Consider the following 13,192-nt stretch of genomic DNA (forward strand, 5'->3'; position numbering starts at 1 on the left):
TGAATTAAAAAAACGAGATTTGAAATGAAAAATAGATTTTATTGCATTAATTTTTGAAAAAAAACGAATTTTAGTTATTTTTATATAATTATTTTGCAAGTTGGTTCCCCAAAATAGGAATCAGGTGCAAGTTGGTTCTCCAAAATGAAGATTTTAAAAGTTGGTTCCCTAAAATAAGAATCAGGTACAAGTTGGTTTCCTAAAATGACGATTTTGAAAGTTGATTCCCTTAAATAAGAATCAGGTGAAAGTTGGTTCCATTTTGGTGCAATTTTCTCAAACCGATTATAACAAAATCATTTATTAAATAATATTTTATTTGAAAATTACCTTTTCAGGTAGCTGCGTAGGCACGTAGCCATGGTCCGTGGGGTTGGTTTACTGCGCAATCTGAAAATTGTAGCCAACGCCATCTCCAAGACGGTTATCACGACGCACAAACAAGTTGGAGTCGTGATCGGACGAAAGCCACCGGAGCTGACGGCCAGGAATCTGCATTCAAGGAGCAATCGTACACTTTCACTTTACCTTTGATTGCATTCATGACTTGAAGTTCCGTTTCATCATAAAATCAGCGTTGAACTTGTGAAATATGTCTTCACTGTTTAGTTTATCATACAAAGCAGATCAATTAGGGGTTGTATTTAGAAAATAAGTGCGATTTAACTTCTATGAAGTTAACATATGATATATTAAACGAAATTTTTGTTGGCATTTACAAGCACGGGTTATTAATGCTTTCGCAATCAATCTTGCTATGCCTCTGTCGCGTTGTGAAATTATTGGATTTTGTTTTCATCATATAGGAGGCTACGCTGGCCCACACTATCTGACTTTTGGATAATGGCATGATTTGAACCTGTACTGATTGAAATTGTATGAACTGGGGTTCACCATCAATCTGTTGGCGATTGGACAAAGAGATGGCATATTTGCAACATGAAATTGGTGATCAGTTGCTATATAATAGGAGGCCTACTTATCCAATATTTGGGAATTAGCATGATTGCCTGACGTATATTGGTCTTTACTTGTTGGGATATGCGGTGACTAATTAGAAAGACAGATGTATGGGGAGCAACAGAGAATATATGTATTAGTGTATTTAAAAACTCCGGAAACTTCCTTATACATTTGATTTTAGTCTTTAGTCACACATGTTTGTATGATAACTGTAGCACACCCAAAGTTTGAACCTTGCTTGATCAGTTGATCTTCTCCCTCTCATAGAAAAGGTTGAACATATAAGTTTGGTATATAGGGTGTGTGCGTGTGTTGGGGGAGGAGGGGTCACATCATGTTTTCTGGAGGTTATCTGGTGCTAGATATCATCACACATAGGTTGAGCTGTTCCTAAGAAAGGCTCATAATTGAATTGTATCTGGTGAGTTGTGCTTGACTAATATCTATGCTCTAACTTCAGGAGAAATGTTAGATCAAGTGATCAACATCTTATATCAACTGATTTATTTGTCAAGGCCCACATGCATGTGTGACATACCATGTATTTGAGTGGTTTGCCTCTCAATATGGCAATGAAGATATAGCCCTTACACTTTTCATGCATAATCAAAATAATCACAGAAAACAACATGGGATGTCCTTCTGTTTATCATCAGTTTAAAGTACTAGAAGTTAGAATTTGTATCTTACTGTTTAAGGAGGTGTTTAGATGTCTGATCAGAATCAGATAATCATTAATCAGTTGTAATAAAACATGGTGTAGGAGATTCTATTTGGATTTTCTCCTGTTTGAAGTTGTAATCATTTTTTATAGTGCAAGTGTTTGACGAAATTTTATTCCTTAAGAAAGTAATAGATAAAATAAAGGTATATAAGTAATTTTTCTATCCTTTGATGATGAGTTTTGCTGCAGTTAGTATCATATTGATTATTTGAATCCTAAATAACCGGATAAGTGGAGCGGGTTACCCAAACACTGTAACCTGATTATTGCGACTTGAAATCACAACAATCAAATAAGGACTTTCAAAACACACATCCAAACACCTCCTAACTCTTAATAATTTTGATGTGTATGGTCAGGTAATATTGATGAAGTCTGCATCTTCATTATGTAGGATCAGGTTTTATAGTGAGAATTGAGATGCATGTGTACCAAAATGCCTATTTAGGGTGTACTATTGAATGTAAATTTCAGCTAACCTTTTAGGCAGCTCCACTAAGAGTGGAGTGGGAAAGAGCATTAATCGACTGTTTGCTATCTTAATCCAAGTACAACACTAATGCTTACCACTGTTAATGATGCTAAAGTTTACTTGATGAGAACACACTATCTTGTATTTTCTTATAGAACACTTAACATATACATTTTAAAAGCAATACCAAGAGTATTACATGCCGATTTTACTACAAAATTTAAGCAAATAACCACCATGTTTCCTGTGAAGTTTGAGATGTAGGATAGGCTATATATATTTTATTAAAAATTTGAAAATTTGTTAAGACTGCCGGATGTTTCATTAAATATTAAAATAATATAGAACTGTCTAAATGTAGGCTCATACCTTATAAACTAGAAAATACCAAAAATATCTTTATTAGAAACCTTAAAACTGCCAATTACCCTTATTGTATTGTTGTCTCCCTCAGATTGGAGGCGTATCATTGACTTTCATATCGCTACCAAATGTCCATATGCTAAAAGCTGAAGTAGATGCTCTATAAGATAATAGATCCCTGATACCCCTTCCAAAAATAATCGAGCTCTAATACGATATTAAGTTTTTATTTTGGAAGAAAACATTCATTCAGATATATATTGTGGTAATACATTTGCATATACATGTAGGTATGTATGTATGTGTGTGACAGTGTGTCTGTATAGGGTTATAGATCGTGCCCTCGAAGATGCAATTCCTCATAAACTAGAGATTCAGGGTACTCTATTACCATTACCGAACTACTAACATATTGTGTTATTATTTACGTCTCATATTTTCTTGTGTGGCAATACAAGGTCCCCCTTCTGCAAGTGATGCCTTTTTCTTTCCATATGCTTGTGTTGTTACTTTGATTACCTTCTTCGGTTTTAACATGTTTTGATGTGAGTATTTTGTATTTATTTTGACGATTATTTGATTAATATGTTTTCGGCATAGGACATGAATTTCTTTATCTCTTGACTAATTAATTGTTTTTGTTTACCAATTGAAAGAAGTGTTATCATTTTCACAGTTTTAACAATCATATCAAAGATGGAGCCGTAGTTTAAGATGCAGAGTGCCATCCTGTCTCAGTTGAATCTGTTATGCATACCGCAGCAATGCTGTTCAACAGGTGACTATTGACCACGATTAACTTTCACCAGACTGATTTCTGGAAGTGAAACTGTCGAGGTAACTTATGGTTGCATTGCTCCATCTGTATTTGTTTTCTTATGCTGGTGGAATTCGTGTGTTATGTGACTCTGCGTTCTTGTGTATTAACTAACATGAACTTCAAAGTGAATTGGAGGATGACATTACCAAGTTACGTTGTATTGCTAAAATATTCTTTCTAATGAAGTACAGTGTCTTGTGTTAGTTCTTTGTGAAAGGATACGTTTCTATTTCTAATAGTGTTTTTAATTAGATAATGAGTATATTTGTGCTGTCAGTTTGCTGTTCAGAATGGCTAAGGAGCTGAATTTGAGGAGAACATCAGTAATCCTTTAGGAGAGTGAGGGGCAGATAGATGTGATTGCAGTGACATCGTAAGAGCCTATTCTGTCCTGTAACGTTGTTATAGTCGTGAATGATTAAAAATACTAGCAGATGTGTTTGAACTTCCATCCTCTGGCATATATCTTCTTGCAACAATCAACCTATATTAACAGGTGATATGCATGAAGAAAAGTTAGCTAATAATGTAGTGGTTATGAAGCGTTGCTTTTGACTATGGAAGTGGTGAAATATTGAACTCTTATAGGTTCCTACTGGATCTAGTTAAGCTTCGTTTAGAGTATTTTGATTATTGAAGTGGATTTTTCTTATGTTTTTTTGGAAAAAGTTTTTCTTATAGGTTTTTCGAGGGTGATGACTGGTTTTTGGTTTTTTCTATGTTTCTGGATGAGTTCTCTTTGAATAATGCATGCAATGGCTAATAAATTTCAATATCTGCATACAAAACCTTACCCTGATTAATAATCTGGCTTTGCAATATACAGCTTAGAGTTGGTAGTCTCCTAATGAGATCGAGGGATATAAGTGTGCTTAGCATGATTAGAGACATCTGTGGATAAAGACTGCATTCAAGCCATTATCTTCAGTAAGTCTTTCCTCTCGGTTTTTGTTGCTGTTGCTGCATATTATTGTTTTCTAGACCGCCTGTCAAAACAAGCCATGTTGACTTTTTGGTTTGGGAGGGCAGAGAGGTGTCTCTGTCATTGATATATTTACAGTTCTATCTTCTCCAACTACCAACGAGGATAAAACAAACAAACCAAAAAAATATATCTTCTAGAGGCAATTAAAAAAAGAGGCTTGCTTATTACTTTCCACATGTTCACGAGTGAAAATTTGTCTTTTCCTGGTTTACCTTGTCATCTAGTAATCTGTTCGCTTATTTTGAACATTTAATAACTCATTTGCTTTATTGAACTACTTTCTTATAGCTCGTAACAGTTTTGAAGGAAAAAGCCTTTTATTTTCACTTTGTGTGAAGTGATGTTTTCTACTTTTTTAAAAATGGTCTGTCCTACTTATTAGTGCTGAATGCACAGTCCTGTACCTTCAGGGAAATTTAGTTGATAGAGTAAATCCCAACAATCATCCTGTAATATGACTCTCCACTAGAATGCAAGTTTCAGACTGTCATTCAGATATTTTTAGTCCTAAGCTTCGCAATGGAGTGATCTTATGTTTTTTGCGTTAACATGTTAAAGAAAATGGAAACCGGACTAAAAAAGGCAGTTGGGAAACATTTATGATTTCAGATAAACAAAATTTTGTCAATTTGTAAATGGCACTTGTATATTGTATCCTTGATTTTTCATGTTTTAACTGTTCACAGAAAACACGCATTAACATTTCAACTTTATTAAAGGTTGAACTTTCACACCCAGTAAAATACAACTTTTATTCTTTATTTTAAAATTTCTGTTTAATTTTTTTAAAGAAAACAGAAACAATCTTGCCTCACGATTCGATTTCATTGTCAAATAGAACTCAAAACTCTGTCTGAAAATCAAAACGTAAGTGTTAGCTTTTTACCAAATAGTCCCCCTGTCTAATAGCTTTTTCTCTTACTTAGTTTGAAGGCTATCTCAAGTATCTCTGCTGCTTGGGCTTTTCTCTATGCAGTTGCCGCATATAATGATCCAAAAATAATCACCCAAAGGCTCCCTATTGACTTGCAGAAGATTTAAAAGCTCAAGTTCATCATGTCCTGTATGGTGTAAGCTTTACCTTATTTTCAATTATATCTACTTATGGAGGTCATCTGTATCTAGCTGCTTCTCCAAAGAGGCATGTAATGAGATATCATTTCTGGACAAGTGAAAGAGTCGTGCTTTTATGCCCACTATTAATTCTTTTAGCTGCTTCTCCGAAGAATTTTTGATGTTTGTCTGATATTCATATGAGCAATATTTAAGAATGCATATCTGTTACATTTTACCTCAAATGTGTGCAATCTCTATTTGAACTCAATAGGGTAAAAGGACATGCATATGGTACTACATGTGGTTCCATATGAATCTGATTTCGGGTTCTTCCATTATAGTCAAATATAATTAGCAGCATAACTGAGACGTGTGAACCTTCAGATTTAAGGAAGCATCAGACCAGAAACAGATGGCTATTAACAGAAAGTAAGAACATAATTGATTTGATGTAATTTAGACCGTACATAAGAAGTGTCTATTAACAAAAATATGTACATACAAAGTATGTAATGTGGTGATTTATCTATGTACATAACATCATAAGGAATAAATTACAAAGGTGATCTTATCTTTATTAAGGAGATGCTGTGCTTTTTGCTGTAAGCAATTATGGTTTTGAAATTCAGAAGTTGGAACACACTAGTTGAACACTACCTCACCAAGTGGAGTGCATCTCTGCAAGTAAAAGAAACATTATGAACTTTGGAAGCTGGCTATCTCTGCAAGTAAAAGAAACGTTATGTACTTCGGAAGCTGGCAACAGCCACATTTGTGGTTTGTGAACTAGACTCATATCATCAATCACACTGGCAGAAAACATGATTCCCTTCAGTAAAAAGGAAGTCCATGATATGACCCTAGCAAAATCTTCTGTCAAAAGGAACTTCCAAATGGCATTTCTAGTGCCATAAACCTTCTTACTCTTAATGCATCCATCTGTTTTTATTTCCAGGGATAGCATATTATGGTCTTTCTAGATGCATATGATTTCTTGCTTATAAGCAATGATGTCAATGAGGAATACACTTTGTTTTGGAAATTATGAAGATTTATGGTCTAAATTGATGGGAATCCATGTGCCAGGGTGCGTATAATGTCTTTGATCTTGTATGACAAACAAAGTGTTTGCCAAGCATGATGCTTGTACCAGGATTGCTTCTATACTATCATCTTGTGTTCAGTTAAATAAAATAGTCCTTGAAAAATAGTACTTGTCTTTACAAAAGTTGGGTTACCAACATAGCTGCTGCATATAAATTACAAATCTAGGCTCCTTCAACATCAATATTCTCACAAGTAGACTATCAGGTGACGTGGTCCATTCGTCCCCTTCACTTTGGAAACCGAAGTAGTAGCTAAGAAGACATTGGTGAACTGAAAACCCTTTTAGAGACTTGGCACTTCCATTGCTAAGAGTGTTATTTCAAGGAAGCTAGGAACTAGAGAGAGAGAGAGAGAGAGGACAGACTGGAGGCATTATTGAGTTGCATAGGAAGGTCTCTTAAGATTTGTGGCTACCTCGTGAAGTTGATGAAATCAGAGTCCATTGAGAAACTGATCATTCTCATAAGATGCTGTAACAGTAGCATGATGCGAGAATTCAACATTTAGGAGCAAGTAAATGCTACCAAATTACAGCTTTAGATTCAAGTCAAGCATATGCGGATCTGACGGCTGAGAAGCTGGTTGCGCATCCAAATAAAAACCTCCAGGCCATTTCGATTCTGCTGTCTCCTCCCCATCATAGGGCTTCAACCAAGTGACTCCACACCTGGCACCATCGTCAGTAAACCTTGCTACTGTTGTTTCTCCATCTCTGCTTGGTGCGTGAACAAGTGAGTGGGCATGAACGCCAAGTGATCGGTTAACCGTGAACTTTGGTGATTGATATCTTCTAGCTGCATCCCTCTCCCTCTTGTGGGCATTTTGATGGCCTCCTAATGCTTGTGAACTGTAGAACTTCCTCTTGCAGAAGTTGCATGTATATACCTTCATGGGTCTTGATTGTGAATTTTCTCCTAGATTTTGTCCTAGGCTAAGATTCAGCCACCCTTTTTGATGACCTGGGTTTTCTTGACTTCTATCTTCCCTGGTATTCATCGAATATCAATCACCACTAAAGATTGAAAAGACGAGAAAGAAGATCAGTTATTAGATGTTTTCTCTGAGATGTTTCTTATGAGGCTTGGCCTTGGATCAGAGAGGAAATCAGTATATGAGAAAGAAGCTATATAAGCAAGAGCATGAGAAGAGGACGTTAGATGCTCCTTCTCTCTCACACACACCCACACAGAAACTACCAATGCCATCTCTCCTAAATGTCCCCACCAAGTGATGCTTGATGTTCTTGAGGGGACACTGCTATAGCTCCTTTCAAGTCTTTGTATTCCCCCAATTTTTTATTGGCTAGTGCATTTTCTCCATCCTGCTTTAAGACACCAACTTTACATGGTTCTCTTTAAGAGTAACTAAAAATGTTTAGAATTGACAACAAACAGATCTTTCCAATTGTGGTCCTGTCAAAAATCTTGACATTTATTTCTAGTGTCTGCCATTATTTTACTTTCATATTAAAAAGAAATACATTCACTTGTGCTTGTGTCATCCTTTTGCAATTGGTAACTATTGTTATCTTTTTGAAAAGCATAATCCAATCACAAATTACAATAACAATAGCATGATTTCCGTTTTTCTTAGATTTTCTTTTTCTTTTTCCTGCATGCACTTGAGCTTGTTACTTGTGGTATAGTATCTTGATCTTTGTTCATCAGCCAGCTTAATTATAATACCATGTCACTTCTTTATGTAGCCACGTCGGTTTGATTCAATAATTCAGGTGGATATAATCGTTCTTGAAACAGAAGCTTGACTCAAGTTGATTCAGATCAAAAGCTTGCATAAAAGTTGAGTCTAGTTGGCTTCTACAGTAAACAGTGATGTGTTTCTGTCTGTATTCGTCGGCAAGTTATCTTTTTAATAATTAAAACTCCATTCTTGTCAATTAGGTACTCAACAAAATAAACATGGAACCCGCCATTATATAATATGATATTTCAATTGTGTGGTAGTGAGCAGATACCTGCTGCAGTTCTAGATCTCGAGTAACATCCCATGAACCAATAGTGCACTTATGCTAGTTTTTATTGAATCAGCAAAGGGAAGGAGAATTTGTATCAATTATCTCCGAAGAATTCCTGGAGGACACATGGAGTTCCGGTAAAAGTTCATTTTTGTGTTTCTTTTTCTAAAATGGTCAACAAACTGATTCAAAAATTTTAAATAGAGAAAATGTTTATTTGCATTATTAGTTTGTACTTAAAGCATGTTTTGCAGGTATGTTTTATGACCCTACATTTGCAATTATATTTTTATACATAGGAGGCCCCTCCATACATAAATGTTAGATGGAAGTCGAAAACTGTGCAAGAGATTTATAGCTGTCCATTTCTGGAGGTGTGGTGGGGTCTAGGGTTGCTAAAAATGCTAATAAAAAGGAGAAAAGAAAATTTTGTATACTAAAGTAGCAAGCTGATCTAGTGCTTTTGTTTAGAAACAAGGATAAAATATGGGCAAGTGGGTACTGTGTGCATACAGTAGGAGTCCATTGAAAGCCTCTTATATCTTATCTTTTTCTAAGCAAATTTAAACCAAGTAGATGACAATAGTAGCACCCTTTCCCATTTGTTTTATACTCTGTTAGACCTGATGTATCTTTCTAGAATGGACCTCCATCTGAAATCTGTTTATTCTTTCTTCATGGTGAATGGTCATTATTTAGAGGATAACTTGAGATAGTGACTGCTTTTTTTAATTTTTTTTTTCCTTCCTAATGTACACATCAGGTTGGTTTATGCTCAGATAAATATTAAGAAACAGACATTATAATAGGAAAATAACTGGATGAGTTTGTACTACAAGCTTTCACCTGGGCAAGATCAAATCAGAAGATTAAAGGTGGGTGTTGATTCACCTTTTGATTGTGACCTCTCACCCAACATGGTGTTAAAGTTACCAATCCACATTGAAGCAACTATCATTTTAGGTTTTCTATACCATAAAGCAAAGACTAGTGTAGATAAAGAGAATCTTCCCAAGTGAAACAGTTGGCTGCTTTTCCTTTGCCCTCCCATCGATTAGGACCATCTGTGAGCTGTGTATGATTTTTCGGATGATTGGCTGGAGAAGTAGAAATAGAAGTAGATTGAGTTTCCATAAGTGTTGCAGATTCTCCTCATCCTCAAAGATAAGTATCATGAAGTTTTTAGTGTCACCTCCCTCCAAAGAACACTTCAATCAAGGACCAGCGCTCCTACAACTATTCCCCCTTTCACATCTGTGAATTAAAGCTTGACAACAAAAGCCATTACAAGAGTATATGCAGGCTATGAAATATCTTCAGAAAAGAAATATTAAGAACCCACATTCTTTATTATGAATATTATTGGAAGTCTATAGTGAAGCTGTGTTTTAGGACCATAATGGTTTTAGACTGCAACATCTGAAACTAAGTCTAAAAATAGTTGAACTAAATTGATACATACTTAAACTGGAAAGCAACTACAACTGAAGGTAGGTATATCTTAAGAGATGGAGGTACCAAATTCACATAAGATTTAACCACTGTAAAAAGGTAAGAACTTCCTAGTAGCAGGATGCTTTTACCAGATTTCTTCTGTTCTATCGTTTGTTTGCCGGTTAACTTATAGTAGTTATTGGAAGTACTATTTGCCTTGGGAAAGTAGGGCCTATCAGCTTAGTTGCTGCATTTTGATACAAGTATGTTATATAATCTAGGTTTCTTCAACTTTGAAATGGTTCATCTTTCCTGTTCACACTAAATCGGATTTATAGGACATCAAATATGTTTAAATGTCCAAATAAATTGCTTTATAGGAATTACGTTTATATGCCGAAATAATTATGTGTCATATGTAAATGTGTTATAATAAGTCGATAGGACGCTTTTAGATAAGTCCTATTATTCTTTCTATATGACATTGTAAAAAAACATGTTTTATGAAAACAGTGTCCTATACAAAAAAAACTAATAGAACATTTTATTTCAAAAGCATCTTAAAAACTTATTAGGATGCCCAAAAGCATTCTATCGTCTTATTACAACACTTTTACATAGGATGCACAATTGTTTGGTTCTATAATCAAAAGTCCTATAAAGCAGTCTGTTATTACATTTGGATATATTTGATGTTCTATTAAGCTGAATTTGTTGTAGTGTCAGTTACGAAAGAGTATATGTAGACACTAGAACATGCTGGTATACTAAAGATTCTTTTGCAAACTTGGTGATTTTCATTGGCAAGTGTTCTTGGAAGCTAGGAACTAGAATATGAGAGAGAACCTGATTACAGTTTGAGGATTGAAGTCAAGCTTATGTGAATCTGATGGCTGAGAAGCTGCTTGTGTATCTAAATAAATACCTCCAGGCCACTTCAAATCCACTGCTTCTTCCCAGATGTCGGTGCATCCAAACGACTCCATGCCCCGTCCATTGTTGGTAAACCTTGTAGTTTCTCCATCTCTGGTTGGTGGGTCAATTGACGAGTGGACTTGCACCCCAAGTGATCAGTTTACTGTGAATCCGTTGGTAAATTCATCGTATTTGGTGCTCGATATCTTCATAGAGGCTGGTCTTGATTGTGAACAAGCCTCTCCTAGATTTTGTCCTACAGTTCTGAGATGCATCTGGGTTCTCTTGACCTGTATCTTCTCTAGTGTGCATTGAAAATGTCTATTTCTATCACAGACTGATGAAAGCAACGGCAAAGAATCATATTTTACTTGTTCAGTTATGTTTTATGTTATACTGGATACCCACACTATTCTATTAGTCAGTCAAACTAGAAAGAGTTCGCCTTCTTGCTGTGTCGTTCAGGACCGGGAAGACGATTGGACAGCTAGGATGGAATCGAAAGCATTTCCGCTGACTAAGATGATAGGGAATGGGAAGACAGCCTTCAAGAAGAAGAAGATTCACTCGCTTTTTAGCCATTAGTCCGAAAGACGGAGCTTGTAGATGGTKAAGTGACCCAACAAGGCCAGGAACTGAACTCGATGAGGGAAAGCGTCTTTCTTTTTCCGGGGTTTCAATTAAAAAGGCTAACCTGGGTGGCATTATATAACTCAATCCATTATATTATAAGGTGGTGGATTATTTCTACTAAACTCTGAGATAGAGGATATTTTGTCGAGGTAAGGACTTGCAAAAGTAGAGTAGTCGCAGAAGTAAGGTCTCAAACTCGCAGAAGACAAGTGAAAAGTCTCTCGAGGTTTCGTCGTGGGAATTTCGCTAGGCTTTTCGCCGTGGGAATTTCGCTAGGCTTTTCGCCGCTTTGAAACATTTTAAAAATGTCGAAAAAATTCCGCATGGTTTATCTCTAAAAAGTAGGAAAGCCCTAGAACCCCTCGGCCCCTATACCAAAGCATTCACTAATGAACATTTATATGATGAGTAAGTCGGTTGTTAATGAAAATTGTTCACTAATGAATCTCTGACCGATCATTTGTGTTTAAATGTATCTCTTTCATGCATGAACATTATGTGAACTGGGTTCACTAATGAATATATCATTCAAAATACCAAAACGCATAAATCATCTGAGTTAATACCCTTCCTCAATCTAAATGAACAAGAAACACAATTCCAAATCTTGACTGTTAATTTTTTAGTGAAATATTTTAAAGCAATGGTAAGCATAAACTATAATATAATGGATCCATAGGAATAGAAGTCGACTTTTTTGTGTAAGATGAGATGGTTATTCCCATTAAATAGCTAGATACGAGTAATGGATCACCTGGGGACTCAAACTATAAACAGTGGGTGTTTGAACTTTATGACTGTGTGTCCGTAGTCTTTTGGTTCTAGCCAATGAATCTTTCTAAGACATTGGGGGACTCAACCACATACAGTGGGTGGTCGAAGCAGATGACCAATGTTCCATAATAGAAGCTCTACAACATGGATTCGCGGCTTACATTTGTATTCTGCCGCAATCAATAGAAATCGGGTCTCCTCTGTCGTCGTAAGACGTGTAATTGACTTTATTGTCTTATTGTTCAATCGGCTTAAAGTCTTGTCGGATTAAATCTCATATTACTAATTTTTATGATTTTCACCTTTATCTATAAATCTGTTTGATCTCACTAGACATTAAGCAAGACATTTTAAAAAAAAATGATATGATCTAAAAGCATTTTTGGAGATAATACTTTTGAAGATTTATAGTGTCATACGTTGAATAGAATTCTTTTGGTGATTGTAGTGACACCCGATGTCAATCTTCTCCTAGTTTGGTTTAGATTGTTAGGTTCTTAGCTACCTTTTATGATGTATAATGTAAACGCTTACACTTCCCATCGACTGGGTGATTTTTATTATTTAAGCATCATCTGCATATTTGTTTTCTGATTTAATTTATTCTCATTTTAAAGGTGTTACACCAAGTAAGCACTTATCAGGTAAGCGTTTAGTAAACAACCCTCATTGAGATACAAATCCATCCTCATTGATTAAGGCGTTCAGCAAGTGGCCTATGGGTCTATGTTTGTCAAACTATTTGATAAGCTAACTGTTAGTTGATAAACTAGTTAGTAATTAAATTAACTGATTAATAAATCATATTTGACAAAAATTAGTTGATAAGCTAGTTGAAAAATGTAAAATGATCAAAAATGACATTTTGAACATTAATCAATTACAACATTTCATGATATATAATTAAAATAAATCGGTAATAATATAATATTTTAATTAATACAAATACTATAGTAAAAAAAATCATACAA

General features: G+C 35.3%; 1 protein-coding gene and 1 long non-coding RNA gene across 3 annotated transcripts; one reads left to right on the forward strand and one right to left on the reverse strand.

Moving 5' to 3' along the window:
* Positions 1-395: 395 nt before the first annotated feature.
* Positions 396-5,521, forward strand: LOC112507936. 2 transcript variants are annotated; one of them, XR_003068584.1, is made up of 5 exons: positions 396-511; positions 3,199-3,359; positions 3,620-3,715; positions 4,169-4,269; positions 5,254-5,521. It is a non-coding gene; the product is annotated as an uncharacterized LOC112507936 (long non-coding RNA). The 2 variants fall into 2 exon arrangements; XR_003068585.1 differs by having other exon boundaries at positions 5,304-5,521.
* Positions 5,522-6,546: 1,025 nt separating this feature from the next.
* On the reverse strand, positions 6,547-7,706 carry LOC112507207 (zinc finger protein 7-like). The gene has a single exon (XM_025111669.1). The coding sequence runs from the start codon at positions 7,484-7,486 to the stop codon at positions 7,019-7,021; it is 468 nt and encodes a 155-aa protein (XP_024967437.1). The 5' UTR covers positions 7,487-7,706; the 3' UTR covers positions 6,547-7,018.
* Between the last annotated feature and the right edge of the window lie 5,486 nt (positions 7,707-13,192).

The sequence above is a fragment of the Cynara cardunculus genome, assembly GCF_001531365.2.
Source record: "Cynara cardunculus var. scolymus isolate 2C chromosome LG 2, CcrdV1, whole genome shotgun sequence".
Classification (NCBI taxonomy): Eukaryota; Viridiplantae; Streptophyta; class Magnoliopsida; order Asterales; family Asteraceae; genus Cynara; species Cynara cardunculus.